Raw genomic sequence first — 22,645 nt, 5'->3', positions numbered from 1 at the left:
CTATCATTTCTGCTTACCCCTGATGCAAAGCCTCACATGCACATTCCCTTAAAAAAAAAAAAAAAACAAGCCGTATCTCAGGCAAAGACACTGCTCAGAGTATCATCAACAGACACTTGTTAGGGCCTTAGGAACAACTGTTGCCCTTTCTTTGAGGCTAGGATGTGACATGTTCAGGGCAATGCCTTGCAGTGGGGGAATGCAAAAAACAATACTGAAGGGATCTAGCATTTGAGTTGACCTGGAACTCAAACCCTTCTTCACTTCTCTGGGCCTTCATTTTCTCATCTATAAAGTGAGGCACTAGACCAGGTGACCCCTATGTGTCCTGGTTCATCATACAAAGAGGTGCTGAATCTACCTGCAGGACACCAGTGACAGCATTCATGGGGCTTAAAAAAGAGCAACTGAGTTTCTCACCTCTCCTATCATACTCACTGATCCTCACATGGCTGCTCACTCACTGCCTGCAGGATAAATTCCCAGCAACTTCACATGCCACCCAAGGCCTCCCGTGATCCCAAATCTCTCCGCTCCCAGTGTCACCTACCCCTTTAATTACATAAATACATTAGCCCTCTCAAATCATCTGCCTGCTGCTTTGTCCCTGCACACACTCTGCTGGATATACCCTCATCTAATGGGCAACCCCTTGGTCACTGTCTAGTACTCAGTTCAAGATCTGTCTCTTCCATGCAACCGTCCATGTCATGTAACTCTGAGATCCTGACAATTCTCTTTGTTGCAACTCCAGGGGCAGGTATGTGTTTGCTGCTTAAAAGACCTGTCACAATGTGGTGGTCTCATGTGCCCCTAATGTACTCTGTAGTAGACTGGAAATGATTGCAGTGCAGGGACTGGGTCTTATATACACTCTGATCCTTTGAATCTGATAGTCCTTGGCCCACAAATGTGCCAAGAACATTTCTCAGAAATACAAACCACTGACAGGGGAACTGTCAAGACACTATTTTAATGAAGGAAAAAAAGTAAATTTCTGCTTACTAATCCTAAACATGCCTCTTTCTGCAGCCTAATTAAGATGTTGAGAGAAGGTATAGTGTCTTTTCTAAAAATACTGAACTGGAGGAATAGATTTGAATTGGGGATAGACTTATAACCTTAATGAAAAACACCTACAGACAGCGGGAAGAGGCCACTTTCTACAAGCCAGCCAGCATCTATTGGTTGATCTGAGTCTCAGAGCATCACTGAGGAACAGAGCATCACTGAGGGCCTACCTCTGTACAGGGAGACTGACCTCGGGGCTTGGGCTGACAGCAGCGCTTCAGCACGAAGCTGATGTTGTCCGTGCGCAGGATCTGCTTCTTGAGGTGGCCCATGAGATCCTTCAGGCTGGGGAAGCTGCTGTCTGAGCCGTACAGGCTATAGCAGCCCTTTTGAACCTCAATCTGAAAGTTCTTGAACTGTTTCTGGCCACCCAGCACCTGCCATTCAGGAAAAAAAGCAGAAGCGATATGTTTGAAAAGGAGTCAGGCAAAGGCAAATGTACCATAGTTTTTTTGCGATGCCAATGATATGGGACAAGGGGGAAGAGCAAAGACAAACTGCACTGCCTCAACATATCTATAAATGTTTAACAAAAAAAGTTTATTATAAACAAATGAAATGGTAAGTAAGAAAATAATAAAAGGGGATCCAGGAGAAGGCACAATGGACAGAGCAGTGAATTCCCTAACAGTATCACTTCGTTTTGGACTTGTAAAATTAAATTCATGAAAATACCAACATTAAATGACATGGTGCATAGAAAGTAAGCACTTCATAAAGATTAGCAAATAGTATTATGCATAAAATAGTAACAGTAGTAAGATGTAGCCAGAACTTCCCTAGTCCAGGCATGGTCTCTTGCAGACCATACATCTACTTAAGGGGAGCCAGCCTGCGAGGGGCAACAACTGCCCGGCTCACTGTCAGAACGGCATGATGTCACAGAGAGGAAGTGTGAGCACAAGTTTTCCTTCATGGAAAGTTTCGCAAAGGGAACTATTTTGGTGGTTAAGAATGAGAGTAAGAACGATCTCCTTAAGGTAAAAGTCGGACAAGTTATTTAAAATTTTGATGCCTCAGTTTTTTTCATCTGGACAATGCAGGTAACACCATCTGTTACAAGTCTTAAAGGAGAACAACGGAGGGAACATGCTTGGCACGGTAACCTAAAATAAACATTACAAGTAATCCTATCTATGAACCCTGTTTCCCCCACATTAGTGGACTCAGGTAGGTCATGATACTAGTCACTGACATTCTTGGTACACACTGGTTAATTCCCTCTCAGGAAGCTGGGCTGTCTCAGGTACCCATTTGTGTTAAAAATATTAACACAAAAGACTGGTGAATCTGTAAGACTGGTGCATCCTATCCAGCAACAAATTTAGCAAGTTGTGAACCACTGAGTTTCTCTGTCTGTAGAGGAACAGCCCCAGACAGGTCATAAACCCTAGAGACTTCACCCAGGACACTTGGCAGCACTGTGTTCTTCTGCCATTTCCTCTTTCCATTCTTGATTGAATCCGGTAATGAGAAAGTTCTCTAGAACTTTTCCTAGCTGGTGTATGAGGTCTACAATACTTCTGACGCTATAAAATAATAAAAGCCCTGGGCCTCCCCGGTGGCGCAGCGGTTGAGCGCTGGGTTGCAAAGCTGCCCGCAGCCTCTGCAGCGCCGGTTCGAACCCCGGCCGCTGGGCGAGGGTCCCACAGGGCGTGCAGACCTCTCCTGCCACACCCGCTACTCCCCTCGGCAGTGTACTTCGTCAGTCTGCCTGTTCTGCTCTCCGCTCTGGTAAATTCTCTCACCCTCCCATGCTTCTGACTGTACCCAGTGCTTGTATAAATAAATAATTTTTTTAAAAAAAGAGTGCTGTAAGTCTTCCCGAACTAGTGCTTTAAAGACATCCCACAGATGTTGATATGCTTTAAAAATAATACTAATAATAAAGGCCCTATGGTCTACGGAGATAAAGTCAACAATTCTGACTTCTAATCTTTCAGTACTTCTCTCACATCATTCTCAGCTTCTAGCTACAGTTGAGTCACTAATAAACATTTCCACTTGTCAAAACATGGGACAGTAATTTGTCTTTTAAAATGTCTAAGGTTGGGCCTCCCTTGGTGGCACAGCAGTTGAGCGCTGGGCTGCAAAGCTGCCCGCAGCCTCTGCAGCACCAGTTCGATCCCCGACCGCCGGTGAGGGTCCCACATGGCATACAGACCTCCCCTGCCGCACCCACTGCTCCCCTCAGTGGAATATTTCGTTGGTCTGCCTGTTCTGTTCCCCGCTCTGGCTCTGGTGAATTCTCTCACCCTCCCGTGCTTCTGACTGTACCCAGTGCTTGTATAAATAAATAAATAAATAAATCTTTTAAAAAAAAAAAGTCTAAGGTTATCATATGGGGAAAACTGTATGAGGCCAGGCTGCCAAGTCAGCATTCTTGGCACAGGCTTATACCAGTGACTGCCACAAGCAGGTACAGTTCTGGGCCCATGATGACCTTGGCACGACTAAAATAAACCACTCCAACTGATTACACTAAACTTCACAGGTGTTTGGAGTGAAGTGATTTTCTTTTGGAGTCACAGTAGACCCCTGCCATTAGGTCCTTGAAGGAAGAAAGGGCCATGAGGAGAAAAGGTTCTGGAGAGGTTACCCTTGTCAGGGATTTTCTGCAACCCAGTATATTCTTTTCCCTCTCCCCAAGGGTAGTGCTCTCTGCAGCAGCTCCTGGTTGCACTGGATACTCTATGGCCGTATGAGTTGGTCCAAGTCAATGTACTGACTGACCTCTGACTTTTCAAAGCAGGTGACGGTCATGAGGATGTTGTCAAAGTCAGTGCAGCTCCACCGCAACACGTACATCCCCTCCTCACTTCCTTCTTGCCGTAATTTATTGATGGCATATTCTGTGCTAGAGGGAGAGAGGCAAAGGGAGAGAAAGCTCATATCAAGTAAGAACATTCTGAATTTCATGGGGTATCTCACATCCTGAGCTATCTCATATCTAATGGCCAATCACATTACCTACCTTACTCCCTTAAAGTCCTCTGATATGATACACACGGCAAGCTGAAATACTGAGGAGCCACAATACAGTCCAATGTCTAGAAGAAGATTCAACCTGTTGCCCAAGGCACTGAGTCCTGCTTATCCCCAAGTTCCCCAGCCATGCTGTCTCCAGCTCTGACAAGGTTCATGATGCAATAGTAGGGGACTCTCTCCACCATCCCCAGTTAGTACAACTAGAACATGAGCCTCAGGAAGCCATGGATTTGAAGTTGAATGCTGATCCCCAGTACCCAGAGAATGCCTGACTTGTAGCAGCTGCTTAATAAAAAAAAAAGTGAATAACTGAGTAATGAATACTGAAGAAAGAAATCAAAGATTCCTAAGTTGTTACAAAAGAGCATGCCTATCTTACACTCCAATCAGCCTTGGCACATAAAGAACAGTGATGGTTGCTAAATAAATACATGTGTAAGGTAATAACCTTAGTGAGTGGTAATACTTAGTGAGTGCTATTAGTGGGTCACTAATTTCTGGTGAGAATCGGCTGATGTGATCAACATGTTAAGAGAGTAATTACCAACTGCTCCATGGTCTCTGATACCTTCATACCTTTGCACATGTAGATCTCTCATCAGGGATACCCTTTCCATTCTCTTCAAGACCTGGAAAACCATCACTAATTCTTCAAAGTTTAATCTGACTTGAATGCTGCCTACTCTGAGAGGACTCTTAGACAGGAAACATTCAATAAATACTGAATGTCTACAATGTACCAGGGCACCTGTGAGTGCTGAAAAAAGTAATGAGCAAAGGAGACAGTGTCCCTGCCTTTATGGCACTCATAATTTGATTGGTATGGGTAGGCTGAAAAGAAACAGACATAGAAATAAACATAGTATTAGGAGGGAATACCTGCCACTGAAGAAAAATAAAGCAAAGTGAAGGAGCCAGGAAGTGTGGGTTACAAAGGGGGAAAGGTGCTGTTATTTCACTTGAGATGACAATTTGAGTGACACCTGAAGAAAGCAGTTGTGTATATTCTGGAGGAAGGACATTCCAGGTCAAAGGAAGACCAACTGTCAGGGCTCCGAAGCTTACCTGTGGCTGGGGTATTTGAGGGACATGCTTTATTCAACTGCTTAACCCCCTGCTCTGCAATTCTATGTGTCTCCCCATGAGTCTGTGAACCTTTCCACATCACTAACAAATTAATGGTCTACAAGGTAACTGGGATAGGGATGAAGTGGGAACCACATCACATGAAAGGCATATGAAGAGATGTATATATATATATAGTCATATGTAAGTGGAATTAAGGTAAACCCCTGTTGTTTCAAATGGCAGAACTCAAATGAATAAGCAGAAGTTTTCAAACTTCATCTGAAAAAGGTATATGTTTGTTAGAGTTGTAATACACTGGCTGCTTCACTGAGTCCTAAGTACCCTATCACAGAGGCATTTCAGCTCAGCCAACTAGTTCTGACAAGCAGGTAAGAAAAGAGATCCTACAAAGCCCCTTATTGCTTGAAGACTTTGTCACCCTCTCTGATTCCACCGTGCATCTGGCACTTTAGGACAAGGTGATTCAGATTTCCATTACACTGTCTGATCTGTGTACTATCTTTCTTGAGTCACCCATAGTGCTTGACATAGCAAAGTATTAGGAAGTACAGCTATGCAGAGATAAAGGGTTAAACTATGAGAAGACACCAATAAGGGAAAGGCAGCTGCAAGAACCAAGGTTAAGATATGACAGCAAGTCTTCACCAACCAAGAGTAAGGATGGAAGAGAATACCAAACAAGTACTAAACAACACGCTCAACTGTCTGAGGCAGCCACACCTCCCATCACTAAAATATGGGTTCTTTTCACACCAAGGTAACTGAAAAGGTGCTAGAACCAACCTAATTGGACCATGACAGCCATTCTGTATGTTGTGGACGATCAATGGGGGAGCCACATCGGTGCAGAGGTAATGATGGGCATCTGCTGTGAGTCGGAAATAGCCATCCACCAGGGACACAAAGGACAAGGCCTCCTCGTGGGAAGAGAGTTTCAGCTCCTGGTGAGAGAGAAGAAACATCATGGTTACATCATGTATTTACCATTGTAAGCAAATGACTATGCAGAAGTAAACAGTGAGAGGATCTTTAAAACAAAATGGAGAATGTATGACTCCAAAGGGAAATTCATTTTTGGGGGTAGTAACTGTACCCTTTGTATTTATATAAGACTGTGTTCACTATACTGTCCCATCTATTATGTCAAAACTAACAGACAAAGTATGTTTGTGTATGGGAAAGGGAGGCAGAAGACCTATGGAGAAGCTATCATCTGTGTCTAGACTGTGGAGTGAGTCTTAATCAAGGTGGTGAAGATGTAGAAATGAAGTAGGAAGAGTGGAGGGTGAAGTGGTGCCCTGGTCTTGGCACTGGACAATGACTGAGTCAGGATTATTCCTGTTTTAAAGAAAAGGAAACAGAAAGGTGCTCTGTCTCATGCAGAGTTGGTCTATAAGGTGAAACTCCAGATTTTAATCCGGGATTGGTCCCAAGACAACAATGAAGCTGTTGGATTAAGGTTTGGAGAGATCAGAGTCTTATAGTGGGAGAGGGAAAGGCAAAAGAGGAGGAAAGAGGGAATTTTCATGTAAGGAAGGTTTTCAGATAAATGCAGGTGAAGACAGGTGGATTTTTGTGTTCGATCACATAGCCCTTGGGCAGAATGATCATTTGAGAGAAGCTATGGGGCCAGCCAGAAACATATCCTAGTAATAAAACATGCAAAGCTAAAATTTAGTTGGGATTCAGGAAGTATTTAAAAAGCACCTGAGCCTTCAGAAAAGGGCAAAATGACACTTGAAAATAAGATACTTTCCACAGCATTGGAGAACAGGAGAGGCTAGTAGCACAGAAAAACAGAGATAAGACCAATGAAAGGGAAAGTGGACAGATCCAAGCACAAGACAGGATGGAGGCAAGAAAGCCTCATGATGCCACAGGAAGAATACTCTGAGGCTGTGAGCCAAAGGTGCCAAGTGAGGTCAGGACCACCGTAAGAGTGGCAATTTGGAAAGGAGACTCTGTGTTAAGGGTGTGCTGATGTTGTAACCTTTCGGGTATGATGTGGCATCCATATGCAGATTCTCAGAGAGTGAATTCAAGATGGTATGTCTTGAGTAGCTCTTTATGTATCTTATGTGAGCAGAAATCTGAATTGAAATGGGAGGGGCTAAGGTGATCCAGAAAGAAGAGATAAATCAAGATACAATTTGGAAAGCATCATGCTTTCCTAGAAGATCAGCAGGCGAAGTTTTGCCTGATCAAAGGGTTTAGAAAAACCCTAGTTGGGAAGGAAAAGGGAAGTGAGACACTCAAGAAAAAGTATGACATAATGTTAATCCACAAGCTCTGGAGCCAGCTTACCTGGATTCAAATCTCAACACCTCCACTGGCTATTATATTCAAGTCTATGGAATCATCATTTTTATAGGTCAAAAATTGCCATATAATGGCAATTTCATATGATTTAACCTAATAGCTGTTGTGACCTTGGGCAAGTTACTTAACCTCTTTGTGGCTCAGTTTCTTCCTCTATAAAATGGGGATAGTTACAGCCACACCTCACAGATATGAAAACAAAGAGTTGATATTTGTATTTAGAATAGGAAGTGCCTGGCATATAGTGAGAGTTAGTGTTTATAAAGGAAGAATTTTTTTCTGCCTTCCTCCTGCTCCTCATACAGCATGATATCTTGGCACAGATGCACTGGCCCACATAACCAGAGTGAGGTAAGTCTAGCTTGGATGACAGGTGCCCCAAGTGGGTGCTGGACTTGACTCTGTCAGCCAGGAAAGGATGGGGCAGGTTCACAAAACTTGTACCAGCTGGCTGTTGCTTCTCCTCTGCCATGCATCTTAAGGGTGTGGCCATGCTGAGAGCCAGATTGTGGATGTGCCAATCCCATCTCACTACAGAGCCCCGGGGAAGATAATGTCTTGGAAACGAAAGCAGCAAGGGCTACAGCTGTCACTTCTCTTTATAACCCCATACAGTTTCTATACCTCTACCTAAGTTTCAGATTCTCCCAATGAAATGGAACTTAAATAGATAATGTAGATAGATAGAGTAAATAACACGGCCTAATATCTAGAATACGCTGACTAAATAACATTTATTTTTATTTTCTTCCTCCCTCCATTTTCTATTTTCCTATTAATATCTGCCTGGGCTCTTCTACTTCTCCTTCACTTCATTTTTCACTTATTTTCTGATAAATCCTGATATATATTGTTTAAAAAGGGAGGGGGTACAAAAATGAATCATGATATAAGAAAATAAATTTAATTTTTAAAGAACTAGACGTAAGACCTGAAACCATAAAATACATAAAAGGAAATACAGGCAAAACACTACATGATATGCACATCAAAGACATCTTTACAGACACATCACCCAAAGCAGTGATAGTGAAGGCAATGATAAACAGCTGGGACTACATCAAATTAAAGAGCTTCTGCACAGCAAAAGAGACAATAACAAAAACAAAGAGAAACCCCACCAACTGGGAGAACATTTTTGCACACAACACTAATGATAAAGGACTGATCACAAAAATCTACAAAGAGCTGATGAGACTCAACAAAAACAAAGAAAATAATCCAGTCAAAAAATGGGCAGAAGAGCTAAAAAGAAACTTCTCTGAAGAGGAAATGCAAATGGCCAACAGGCATATGAAAAAATGTTCAACATCACTTATAATCAGGGAAATGCAAATCAAAACTACAATGAGACAATAAAATTTATTAAAAAAAAATTACAATGAGATACCATCTCACACCAGTGAGAATGGCACATATTAAAAAACTAGCAACAACAAATGTTGGCGAGGTTGTGGAGAAAAAGGAGCTCTCCTGCACTGCTGGTGGGAATGCAAACTGGTCCAACCACTATGGAGAGCTGTGTGGAGATTTCTGGACCTACTTAACATACAGCTTCCATATGATCCAGCAATTCCACTCCTAGGTAGTTACCCAAAGGACACAGAAACATCAATTCCAAAGAGCACTTGCACCCCTATGTTTATAGCAGCACTATTTACAATAGCTAAGCTTTGGAAACAACCCAAATGCCCAATAGATGACTGGATCAAGAAGATGTGGTACATATATACCATGGAATATTACTCAGCATTCAAAAAAGATAAACACATGTAATTTGCAGCAACATGGATAGAGCTGGAAGGGATCATGCTCAGCGAAATAAGCCAGAAAGAAAAAGAAAAATACCGGATGGTCTCACTCATAGCAGAATCTAGAAAACTTAAATAAGGGACCAGGAAAAAGAATAACTATAAGAAAGAAAATATCCAAATCAACAAACAACTATGAACCAGAGACACTCTATGGGTGGTGGGGGGCAGGGAAAGGAGGGATTGGGATCAAAATAAGGGGGTTGCAATTGTATGGGGAATATAAAAATAAAATTAAAAAAATAATAAATTTTTTTTAAATAAAAGGGGGAAATACAATGTTCAACTATGTGTTTGTGCATACTCTAAGGTTCTTGGATTTTTTTTTTTTTTTAACAAAATTGGTTCCATTCTATACATGCTTTTATATTCTGCTTTTTTCTGTTCATAAAATGTTTTCCAGATTTTTTTACATTCAGCAATTTGTTTATATAATATGCTACTACTCAGTCGAATTATGATTTATTTTCCGTTTCTCCTATTATTTCATATTTAAGTAATTTTACTTTGATACTATAAATACCATAGGAATAAAGAATCTCACCCATAGAGCACTGCCTGCATCTCTCATAATCTATAGGTTCCTGAATGGAGAGATACATAAATATTTTCAAGGCTCTTTATACATACTGCTAAACTGCCTTCTAAAAGGCATACCACAAAACCAAGTTATTCTGGATGTAAAAGGGTGATCAGCTGTCTGTCCTAAATCCTATCACCAGATACTTTCCCAGCACTGAGTGTTACCCTTTTGACACATTGTAAAACTTTGAGTAAAACCTGGTACTTTCTTTCCCTAGTGTTGACTACCTTTACTCTGTAAAAATGCCTGCCTCACCAGCCTGTTCTCTCCACATGCTGTCAGCTGAGACTCTCCTAAGGCAAACATGTTTATTTTGGCAGGGTTCCCACTTCCCCTGCCAAACTGGGCTGCCTGTCTAGATTATGTCCTCAAGTGATACCAAGTAAGAGGAAGTGAGATTGAAAACCCCTTCTGTCCAAGAGGCACTTTGGTGTGCCTAACACCATGAGGAGGACTGCAAACTGTGGCCACAGCTCTGGCCTGGCAGTCTGCTGAGGTGCAAACTGGAACTTCCCACCAACCCCAGCCCAGAGGACCCACCCAGCTCAGCAGAGAAGACCCGCAGGAGCCCTTGGTGGAAAACACTGATGTTAACCCATCCTCTTTTCCTTCAAATCCACTAACTTTTGTGAATCAAACTCTAAAGCAGTTAGCATATTTTAAGACCAAAGAAAGGCTCTAGAATGTACTGATGTAACTTTAAAACTGGTACTGATAATGCCGATATCAGCAATAGGGACTTTCTGGTTTGTACAAGAAAAACATCTGATTTTCTCTTTGGGACAGGAACTCTGAGAAGCATGTGCTACATCATTGTCCTCAACAATGTCTCTCTCATCACCAGATCCAGAGTGAATTGATTCTAAAGCAAACTTACCATTTTTTTGTTGTCTTGCTTATTAATGCTGACCAAAGATTCCTTTATTACAATGTGAGTGATTTCAGGGAAGTAAGAGAAATTATTCCACTCTTCCCGGATTCTGTTTTTTTCTTCATCCTTCTTATGTTTACTTTCCAGTTTTTTCCGTTTCAGTTTATTTTTTTCCTTTTCAACAGGAACAACCTTGTAAGATATATATTTAAAAGTGTCAGAATTAACTTGGTTTTCTCATTTTCTATTGATGGAAGGTCAATGTTTCTAGGAAACTATTGCAGGGTTTACATCTAAGGAGGACACGGTCAGCAGGTCCGGGTTTATAGAGGTTTATAGATGAATGGGAGAGCTGGCACCTGTGAGCTTAGGACTGCAAATTTTGAGACCTACCACAGAGACTTGGTATTTTATAACTGGAAGAGATCTTAATGAACAAACCAACAATAATATTTATATAATCTATAACGTTACCTCAGAAAGAGAAACAAATGCCCACTAAACATGCATCTAGTCAGATCTCTCTACCCCAGACAATGTATGTGTTTTAATATAGGCAAAAAAACATGTTTTCTTCCAAATGTGACTGGACAGAACAGACTTTCTTCTTTTACAATTTATTATGATTGTCTTGACTTTGACAGTATTCAAGTCAGAATTTTTGAGATGACATGAATCCCATATACAAATAATTCAGGGAATCATATGTGTTTGATAAGATTAAGTATTTTGCATTGTCTAGGTGTTAAAGACTACCAATCTGGGCTAATAACCTAACTAGTTAACTGGCAAAAGCAGGGTATCTCTCTGACTCATCATTTCCCCATTTATAAAACCAAAATTTCACATCTTCACAAGATTCTTTGAGGATTAAATAATTATTAACACAGTATATAATATGTAGAGAGGATTCAGGGCTAGGCACTGTTATTTCAGCATGAACAGAGTCTCTTATTTAAAATAATAGCAGCTATAATTTATTAAACACTTACTATATACCAGTCTGTGCTAAATGATACTTAGTTCTCTCAACAACCCTATGAAGCAGATACAGTAAGTATCTCCATTTACAGATGGTTAACATGTGGCTTATATAGGTAACGCTCTCGAGTAATAACTCTAAATAATTGAGACCAGAATTGAACAGGTCTATTTAGTTTTAGAACCCATGCTTTTAAACCACTTTGTTCTATAACAACACTCAATAAAGTAGCTTCAAATGCAAAGTCCTATTTTCCTATTTTCATGGAGTTGGATGTCTAAGTTCAATTCTTGGCACAACTGCTTTTTAGCTATAATCTAGGACCAGTTTAATTGCTCTGTACCTCTTTGTGCTCATCTATAAAACAGGGATAGTGGTAGTATTCCCCTCAAAGACTTTTCTTTTAAATAATAAATGAATACATGTAAAATGCATGTAGAAAATTACTTAGTACATGGTAAACATTCCATAAATGTCTATAGTTACTGTATTATTACATGTTAATGCACAGTTCTCCATTTTCCTACAGAACTCAATAAATACTTAAATAATTCTACATGATGCAATAAAAGATGAAAGATAAATGGTCTCTAGCCTAAATAAATTCAGTCTACAGTGATGGACATGCAACCATGTAATAAAGGAAATTGTTTTAATCAGCCACTTCTTGCCACTTACAATTGGTTTCTGCCTCCATTGGATTCCTAGATTTCCAGTCACCATAACTTCATAGTAGACAATGTTCCCACTGTCATTTGCATGAAAGCGATTCATCTCATTTTCTGATGAAATCAATAACATGGAAGTCTCAAATATTTCAGCACCATAATGTTTTGTCAAAGTTTCCAAGGTAGCCAGGTATTTCACCTTCAGGTCATGTGTGGACACACTGCTGTCACAGATGGTCTTGTTGTTAAATTCCTTTAGGAAATCCTTGAAAACATTATTTATCCGCATTCTGGTAAGAAGGTTCCTCTGTCTGATGGACTTATTCAATGTTTCTGGAATATATCGCTTGTAACTAAAAGAAAGTAGGAAAATATATCTTTTTTTATATGTATATTAGCAGAGAATAGTTCAGAAACAAATTTAATTCTATAAATCTTCCTTCCACATGTTGCCAAATGAGAAGAGGGGATCTACTCCCAGAGGGCCCTAGACAGAAACTGACAAACCTAAGATGGAGGTGAATAGAGACCAAGAGAGAACAGAAAATATAAGTACCACAGATCTTACTGAAATGAAAAGTCCTACAAATATCTTATTTTCTGGGTCACAAAGCAGGTAGTAAGACTGATTTATCTATGTTTTTGGTGGCTAGAGTCACTTCCTGGGCATGTTAGTATTCACATAAGCATATTGTATTAAGATTTAGTATTAGAAAATAGTCTGAAAGTGTGAAGAGTGATTATAGATGCTTTATATTCTATTTGCTTGTCTATCTTATATTTTTTCTATAAAGAGCACATATTGCTTTTATAAGAAATTGGAATGTAAAAACTAATTAGATACCATGTGAAAATGTTCCAGATATATAGAGATACATCTCTATCTATCTATATATATATATAATGGAACAATAAACTGAAATATTAGTTACCCATCCAGGTGCTAATGGGGAGAATGTATGACAAACAGTATCTCAACAAACTGACACACTACTAGAAGAAGAGTCAGTTTTAAGAAGAATATGAGTACCCATGACAAAAGAAACAAGTCCACTGGGAGACCAGTGTGCTCATTACTCCCAGGCCTGAGACAGCATCCAGCACAGGGTGATCTAATCCCTGCTATGTGAATGGTTTCCCAACAATGGGAAACTGGGAAGTTTGGCATTTATCCTCCCTAAATATTTTTTTAGATTAATCTAGTAGAAAGGAAGAAAAAAGTGGCCATTTTTTACTTTAAAATAAAGAGGGCCACTGGTTCAAAAACTGACCCTTTCAGAGATTGGTAGGAATCACACAGATTGAATATTTCATCACAAAAAAATTAATCACAAATTATATTTTTAAGTTAATACAATTTTCTTAAGGTAACAGCTAAGCATCCTTCACATCAGAATTAACAGCTCTCTAGTAAACTCTGGTCCAGGCTGGGAATAGTAGTAGCTACCTGCAGAAGTATACTGAGAATGATTTTAAGATGGTCTAGCAAAAAAGAGAAAGTACAGTGATAAGACAGGAGTGCCCACCGTGGGCAGGGAGTGAAGTGGAGGGCATGTGGCCACTAATCTGATTGGCTACCCCAGCCTAGAACTTTCATTCTAGCACAAATTTCTGAGGTTATCTGTAAACATTCAAAATCATAACACAATCAAAACTGTGCTGTCTTTATAAGACTTGGGTTTACTCAGACTTGGGTTTATTCAGAAGACATGGACCAACCAAAAGCTGGCAGTGGTTAAACTGATATACAAGAGAAGAATAAAAATAACACCAATCCCACAATCAATTTCTGAGCCATCCAAAAGATCTACCTGATGTCCTTGGGAAGTTCTGGCAACTGCATCTTCTTCATCATGGCATAGTGTGAGATGGCCAGGACAGCCATTCCCAGACACTCATTCTCAATATCATGTCCATCCTGCTCAGTCTTAGGGTCTCGAATGGGAGCCAAGCATTTGACCAAGTCATATTGTCCCTTTGGAACAGAGGAGAGAATAAATGAATCACCACTGAACTTTTAAATGTCCACCCACGGGCCTTCCCTGGTGGCGCAGCAGTTGAGCCCTGGGCTGCAAGGCCGCCCACAGCCTCTGCACCAGTTCGATGCCCAGCCTCTGGAGAGGGTCCCACACGGCGTGAGAGACCGCGCCAGCTGTGCCCACTGCTCCCCTCAGCAGTGTATTTCGTCAGTCTGCCTGTTCTGTTCCCCGCTCTGGCTCTAGTGAATTCTCTCACCCTCCTGCGCTTCTGACTGTACCCAGTGCTTGTATAAATAAATAAACAAACAAACCTTTATAAATAAATAATGTCCACCCATGTTTTGATGTTGATAGGAAGACTCTCACATAAGAAGGTATGCCCCAGAAAAGCTGCACAGCAATGAAACTAATCAGATTTGCAGTTTCTCTGTTATCAAAGCTTTCCCAACAACACTAAGCATGAAGGGGCTCAGAAGATTTTCTCCCCAGGTTAATTTAGTCATTTAACAAATATTTGAGCACTATGTTATGTACTTGTGAGCAGCACAAACACATGAAATACTTTCCCCGGGCTCACCATATAAATGATGCCAAAAAGCTGTATGTACTAGGATGGAACTGTACCAAGACAAGGGAAGATGACAGAAGGCTGGGGTTTTTTTTTTTTTTTAATTCTTTTTTTTTTTTTTAAGATTTATTTATTTATGCAAGAGCTGGCGTACAGGCCAGATGCATGGGAAGGTGAGAGGATTCACCAGAGACAGAGTGGGGAACAGAACAGGCAAATGATGAAATACACTGCTGAGGGGAGCAGCAGGTGAGACAGGAGAGGTCTGCCCCGCCATGTGGGATTCTCGCCGGCCAGCCGGGATCGAACTCGCACTGCAGAGAGGCTGCGGACAGCTTCACAGGGTGGCACTCAACCGCCTGCGCCACCAGGGAGGCCCAAGACTGGGGCTTTAATCATATTTTGATTTCACAAAAATGTACGTGACATTCTAGCCTCAACACTCACACAGTTCTAACCTGCCTCAGGAACCTTTCCACATTCAGTTCCCTATATGTTTTTCATGAGGAGTTTTTGCCTTTCCAGGGCTATTTGGCAGTATCTAGAGACTTTTTTTTTATTGTCACATTTGGGGGGAAGCCCCTCAATAGAGGCCAGGGTGCAAGTAAATACCCTACAATGCACAGTGAAGTCCCTCATAACTAAGAATTATTCAATCCAAAATGTCAGTAGTGCTACGTTTGAAAAACTGCCATACACTGAAGAAATACATTACCCTATTCCTCCCTTAGAATTGCAGAATGCTTTTTACTTTTCAAAATTCAGTATAAATGTTAGCTTCTTAGATCTTCTTTGATCACATCATTCAAACCCTCCCCTATCCCCATATTCTCCATCACAAAAGCTTTTTCTTCATAGCATATCTTATAACCTTATCATTATAGATCATGTTCTTTGCTTGCTTATTTTCTGTCTGTCCAACTTGTCTATACATCTGGTGCTTGCAGAAACCACATGTATCTTGTTCGTGACAGTATCTGTAGTGCCTCCACAAAACTCAGTAAATATTTGCTTAATAAATGAACTGCTGTGAAGCCAATAAAACAGAGATCTGTATTTTTAATTGATATTTGAAAGGTCATCAATAGGGTGAATAAAAAGCAGTTTATAAAATAATATAAACAGTAAGACATTTTCAAAAACCACACAGCACATAATAAATATTTGCATGGCAAAATCAGGAAGCATTTAACCAAAAACGTTAATTTCTCAGAAAATGTAATTTAGGTGATTCATTTAGGTGATTCTAACATCTCTTTGTTTTTTTCTAGCATCTAACCTTTCTGCCTGACCACCAGAGTGATTTAGTGTGGCCACCTTCCTCCCCAAATATTACTAAGACTTCTGAGAAAAAATGCCTTTGGGGGTCCTGTTGAACTACCCCTACTCACATATATAGCTTCTCTCTGTGCTTTGCACAAGAGCCACTACAAACTAAAAGTAAAATGGTAGGCACTGGCAGGGGGAGGAAATTAGGAAGAAATGAAGCCTGAAAAACCAAGAAGTGGAAGAACCAGCCTCCTTCTCATTGGGTGAAGTCCAGGTTGGCAAGAATTACCCAGGTCATAAAGCACCTTAGCTACTACTGGCATCAATTCTGGCTGCACCAGGAAATATCAACACTACAAAATCTCACCCATCCTACAAACTGCAGGTTCTCCTGGGCCAAACTTCTTACCTGAGCAAACAGATACTCCAGGGAGCTGGCATCAAGGAGAGGGGTAGCATCTGGAACTTTTTTTTTCTCGTAGCCATTTTTCTGCTTCTTTGGAGAATGTCGCCATACTGACTGCTCGTTATCATTGGTCCCATGCCAGTTGGTGAAATAGAACCTGAAAGGTAGAAAAAAATGAATGTGAACTATGAGAAAGAGGATCTTGGAATCGTAGGGAGGCATCCTAATCCATCCAGAGTGATCAGTGCCGGAAACTAAACTTTCCTGAGACCTTTCATGGGTGCAACACTTCATTGTCTCTAAGGTCCTTTTTCTTTTCATCCTTAACAAGCATTCTGCGGGCCTCCCGGTGGCGCAGCGGTTGACCGTTGGGTTGCGAAGCTGCCCGCAGCCTCTGCGGCGCCGGTTCGATCCCCGGCTGCTCCCCGGCCACCAGAGGAGGGTCCCACATGGCGCGCAGACCTCTCCTGCCGCCCGCTGCTCCCCTCAGCAGTGTACTTCGGTCCTTCTGCCTGCTCTGCTCCCCGCTCTGGCTCTGGTGAATTCTCTCACCCTCCCACGCTTCTGACTGTACCCAGTGCTTGTATAAACAAAACAAACAACCAAACAAATAAATAAATAAAACATGCCTCTATTAAAAAAAAAAAACAAAAACAAGCATTCTGCAATGAGTGCCCTGCCAAAACCTGTTCTATGACTCAGAGAGATAAAGTGACTTCCTTAAGATCACAAAGATAGCTCCTCTAACCTTTCAGCCATCTTCCTAAATGGGGAAAAAAGTAGAATTAGATGCCGACCCAGAAACTCTTTGAAAATGTCATGCTGCCTTGAATCTAAGACCTATTTTATTCACATCTTAACAATAATTGTAATTTCATCCTAAGAGTCAAGATGAAAGTTAACATGGCAATGTTTCCTATTTCTCAGATACTTGTAATTAAACTGATAGTTCACCTTACCATGAATATAGTTTTAATATAGAAGAAATATGTGAACACTACCACCTTTATATATACTAGGCTATTTTATTCTTACAACAACCATACAAGGTAGGTTTCATTGTTTTCATTTTACAGGTAAAGAAAACTTAGGTTCAATGGGGCTTAGTGACTTAAGACTATAAACCTCTTCTTTTTCGTGTGTTTTAACCCTTTGCACTCCGAACCATTTTACGATATTTTGATTTAATTTCTTGTGCCATTTCAAGATAAAACTTCAGGGAAACATGCATGTCTCAAAAAGTTGCGTTGAAATAACCTCAATTCCCCGTAATCACTAATAAATTGCAATGTCCCCTGAGAGGGGACATCCGAGTGATATGCTAGAATTCCGATGTCCCCTGAGAGGGGACAGCGGAGTGCAAAGGGTTAAAGATTTATTTATTTATGCATACAAGAACTGGGGTATAGGCCAGAGGTGTGCGGCAGCGGGGAGGGGGCTGAGAGGATTCACCAGAGAAAGTGTGGGGAATAGAACAGGCAGATCTACTGAAATACACTGCTGAGGGGAGCAGCGGGCAAGACAGGAGAGGTCTGCTAGGCCATGTGGGTAGGTAGCTCCCTGGCAGGCAGGGATCGAACTGGTGCTACAGAGGTTTTGGATAGCTTCACAGTGCTGTGCTCAACCCCTTGCGCCACCAGGGAGGCCCTAAACCTCTTCTTTTAACCACTACTTTTCTCTGTCGCCTGCAAGAGAAACAGTGAGTTCCAGAAGGTATGAAAGCAAGTAAGCCAAGCTGACACATGTCATCTCTAGGTTGCAGACTCAGGTGGTGCTTGGGTCCCTCTCCTTTGACATGCCCATATGATATGAAAAACAACCATGGTGGGGCCTCCCTGGTGGCGCATGGGGTTCAGATGCAGCACTATGAAGCTATACGCAACTACTAGAGCACAAGTTCAATTTCCGGCCAGCAAGGTGACCCATATGGCGCAGCAATTTCTCCTGTCTCACCCGCCGCTCCCCTCAGCAGTGTAGCTCAATAGAGTCACCTGTTCTGTTTCCCACTCTGTCTCTGGTGAATCCTCTCACCTGCACCCCCCTCACCTCTGCCCTGTACCCCAGTTCTTGTATGCATAAATACACTTTTAAAAAAAGAAAAGAAAAAGAACCATGGCACTAAGAATCAACAAAGAAAATTTCCTTCACAAACAGAGCTGCCATCAAACTCATACTGTTACTGAGCTAAATTTGCTGAACCTAGGACAAGCCAGACCTTGCGCCAGACTCTGAAATGCAAAGGGTTCTTGGGTACAGTCCCTGCCCACTATGAAAAAGGCAACCAGTCACAAGCATCAATAACAAGTTACAAGGGAACACATCTCATAAGCTGGACTACACTGTGATTTTCATGGAATTAACATACTTTTCCTCAGTATGAATAATTAAAAATAAAATTATATTTTACAACTCTGTTGGCTTAAAGAGGAACATAATACAGGCTGTAATTTTTTTTTCTGATTTTGAATGTATTTAAAGCATTTTTGTGGGCCCATAATAATAATGTGGACCCTAAGCACTGTGCCTAATAAGTAAGTTGTCCCCGGAATGAAGACACTCTGGGTTAGGTGCCAAAGGAATACCAAAGAGAAAAAAGCTGCCCTCTGCCATTAGGGAAGGTGGAAGGGAAGTTGGTACCAGAATAAACGCCAGCCCACAGAATCTGGGCACAGCAGCAGAGGAAAAATTACAAACCAAACTGATGTGAGACAGGATTCCCCTGGAAGAAAGTCATATGGAAGATGGACTGAAATGAGAAAGGCCAACAGAAAAGCAGGTGCCTATGGCTAGTCTGGGCAATGCTATGAGCCTTTTGGGCTCAGAGGTCTCAGCTATTTTGCTTACCAATGAATCCCCTAAGTCTGGCATATCATGGAACATAACACATGCTTGCTGCATGAACAAGTGAATGAAGAAACTTGGTAAGCAGCAATTAACACTGAGAGGAAAGGACTAATAAAATATGACTGTAAAGGCAAAATCATTATTTAAAAACTTACAGCAATTATGTACAGTCCATCTTCCCTGTAACTTACGAAAGTTACTTGAGAATTTGACTGCAGGTTTTGGAGTCTCTCTCACACACACAGAAAGAACCACAGCCATGGGAAGAACACACAGCATAAACCACAGCTGCAGACTGCTATATGAGAGGTAATCAGCACTTGTCACAATAAAAGCCTGAGGCTCTCAGCTAGTGAGAGCCTTGTCCTGTCCCCAGGCCTACACGCCTGGTTTTTGAGACAAGCAGAAAGAGATGAATCAACTCCATTAGCTGAACAGATACAGGAAAATCTGACACTGATGCAGAAAAAAATGGACAAGAACATGACCAACTGCTCTGCCTGCTGAGGAGAACCCAAAATAGAGAGTTCTCAGCATTCATACACTAATTAGAGATCTACCAGAGTTTCAGGGTCTGCCTGGAAGGAGAGAGGTGAAAAGGTCAAAAGAGGATGAATAAGATAGTAGCTAAGAACTCCTGAATGTGTACTGTATGCCAGGCACTCCATCTACATAGGGTCAAAGCAGGGCTCTGATAAAAGAGCACACAGAAAAGGTAAGTTCTATTTGATAGAAAGAAGATGGTGGTAAGGGAATGAGAACTGTCCAACATGAAAGGTTACCTGGGATAAGTGAGGAATGGATCTCAAGGATGGAGGAGGTTACTTTAAAGAGACACTCTAAAGACAGTGCTCCCCTGAATCAGTCCAAGTCATGGACCTTCTTCCACATCCCACTGAGCTTTATGGGAAAGAGTCCTTTAGAACTGGTAGAGCCTAGAGCATAAAATACTCCCTTTGGGCAAAACACAATCTTCAATCAGGTCTGAACAAGGATATTCTTCAAGGCTGCTCTCACAGCCCTATGGGACCAGCTTTGGCTTAAAACTCTTGGCAAGATACTCAGACAGGATAAAGCTGAGGAGATCAAACATTGATTGCAGCTCCTCCACTAGAATAGAAGTGGAAGAGAACCTAAACCAAGGCTGAATCTCCAGAAATTGTCTATAGTCAGAAGCTGGCAGATTTTTATTTAACAGGATAATCCCCTCAAAAAAAGTAAATCAGTGACTACCAAAATCAACATCTTCCTAATTGCTAATCAAAACTAGAGTTTCACTGAAGACAGAAACCAACACTACTTTTTAAAATTAAAGTCCAAGTGTTCATCAAATCTGGTCCACATACAAGTTACTGAGATTATGACATGCTAATGAAAACATTAAGACAGAGATGAAAAAATGTAGTATGATAGCTGCTTAGATTCCTTTCCAGAATGATATAGAGGAATAATGCAAGAAAGGAAAAATAGACCTATCAATCAGAGATATGTATTTCTTGCAAGTTTTTGAAAAAAACGCACCATAACTGCATAAAGTTTACATATAGATATTACATGTAACATTTTCCTTAGCTATTTATAGAACTTAACTAGTGGATCATGAAATTCATTTGGATTAAAAAGCAAGAGTTTTTTTTTTAGAGGAATAAAGATTATACTTGTCTTGTACAAGGGTATGCTACAAAACAGTAACTATCAAAATTATTTAAAAACAGAAAATTTTAACTAAAGTACAAGAACATTTCCCAAAACAGAGCTGAGATTCCACCGAAATAGTCACCGACATTTATTTTCATGTTACACCTTCTTCAGTGGTGAGAGTTTAAGGTTTAAAATTTTTGTAATTTGTTGTAACACAAAGGTTTGAGTTTAGGTGGGATCTTTTTTCCCAAGTTCTAAGTGCCTGTGGGTAACAAAGCAATATCCTGTTGAAGCACCATGTCAGGTATAAAGTCAAGGTGCCAAAACTGAAGCAGCCATGCACTTCCTGGCAGCTAACAGATATGGGGAGCAGGCAGAGACAGCTTTCAGTAGTGAGGAATTCACACTACTAAGATGACTGCCTTAAAGAGAGTTCTAATGGGATAATTCAGTAAGTGTGTGTTTTGGGGTAACTCATTTCTCTTTTTGGGCATCACTTTCCCCCCTAAAAAAAATTGGCAGAGTTGAACCACGTGAACTCCAGTCTCTTTCAAATTCCAAATTTTACCATTTCAGATTCTAACTCAGGTGGAGAAACTCAGAGAACTAGAATTCAATGAAATGCCCCCTTTCTAGATTGAGGGCTATACATTTCAATGAGGAATCTCATAACCAACGCCTCATCCACAAAAAAAAACCAAAAAAAAACCAAACCCAATTATAGTCAGAAGCTCAGCTGGGTGGAATGAATGTGTCCCTAATTTGGGGATGTGAAATCACACACAACACATACCTCTTAAGGTGAGACCTTGGGTGAATATAGGAAAAAGTCAGTTCTGGGATGATTATCATAGAAAGCAGATCCCAACCCGTTTCCACTGAGAAAAACACCCAGGCCATTCTAGAATGGTAAAAATTCTACTGACTTCCCATGGAAATAGCAGTTAAGATGCTATGGAGCACCTCTGAGAGGCCCTACAGGCTTTTCCAACATGTCCCTGCATTCCATTAGTACCTGCGTTAATCTACTAACAATCACATCTGTGTAAGTTAAGACCCTTTTCAAAAAACATCCACCCTATTTATAAGCTCCTCTTCTAAATACACGTTAACTTGTGCTTAACTAGCATTTAACAAATATACTTTCAATTCTAGGTATGGAGCAAAGATGCTTACAAACTCAAGAGACTATAGCTATGAAGTACTAACTGTGCACTGCCACTTTGGGAGATGCCATAACATTTAATAAAATCTACAATACAGGAGAAAAGGGACATAGTCATCAGAAGAAAAATTAAGAGCTACACGACACAAACATCTCCCGGGGAAAGGAGCAAAACATCCACCCCTTGAGACCAACAACTGCTAAGTTCTTGTATACCATTGCAGGCAGTAATTCTCAAGCTCTTTGGCTACAACTTTACAAAATACAGTTATTATACTGTGACCTACTATATACACATATACATTATAAATCTCAAATGGAAGCTTTAAAAAACAGTATACTTAGGATATGTATATACACTATTATCTATTCTTATCTGTTTCTATCTATT

At 40.8% G+C, this 22,645-nt stretch overlaps 1 protein-coding gene across 1 annotated transcript in view; it reads right to left on the bottom strand.

Annotated features, from left to right (window-relative positions):
- Positions 1 to 22,645, bottom strand: part of JAK1 (Janus kinase 1) — a gene marked incomplete at both ends in the record, with an annotated part of 47,501 nt that overhangs the window by 18,685 nt on the left and 6,171 nt on the right. Inside the window, 7 exons of the mRNA XM_084242359.1 lie at positions 1,262 to 1,448; positions 3,805 to 3,928; positions 5,932 to 6,089; positions 10,739 to 10,924; positions 12,393 to 12,735; positions 14,194 to 14,357; positions 16,608 to 16,761. Coding sequence (XP_084098485.1) covers positions 1,262 to 1,448; positions 3,805 to 3,928; positions 5,932 to 6,089; positions 10,739 to 10,924; positions 12,393 to 12,735; positions 14,194 to 14,357; positions 16,608 to 16,761 — 1,316 coding nt within the window. The remainder of the gene's footprint in view (positions 1 to 1,261; positions 1,449 to 3,804; positions 3,929 to 5,931; positions 6,090 to 10,738; positions 10,925 to 12,392; positions 12,736 to 14,193; positions 14,358 to 16,607; positions 16,762 to 22,645) is intronic.

This window comes from Talpa europaea, assembly GCF_964194135.1.
Source record: "Talpa europaea genome assembly, chromosome: 9".
In the NCBI taxonomy this organism is placed as follows: Eukaryota; Metazoa; Chordata; class Mammalia; order Eulipotyphla; family Talpidae; genus Talpa; species Talpa europaea.
Note: the sequence above shows the minus strand (reverse complement) of the source record. Positions and strands in the feature narration are given on the sequence as shown.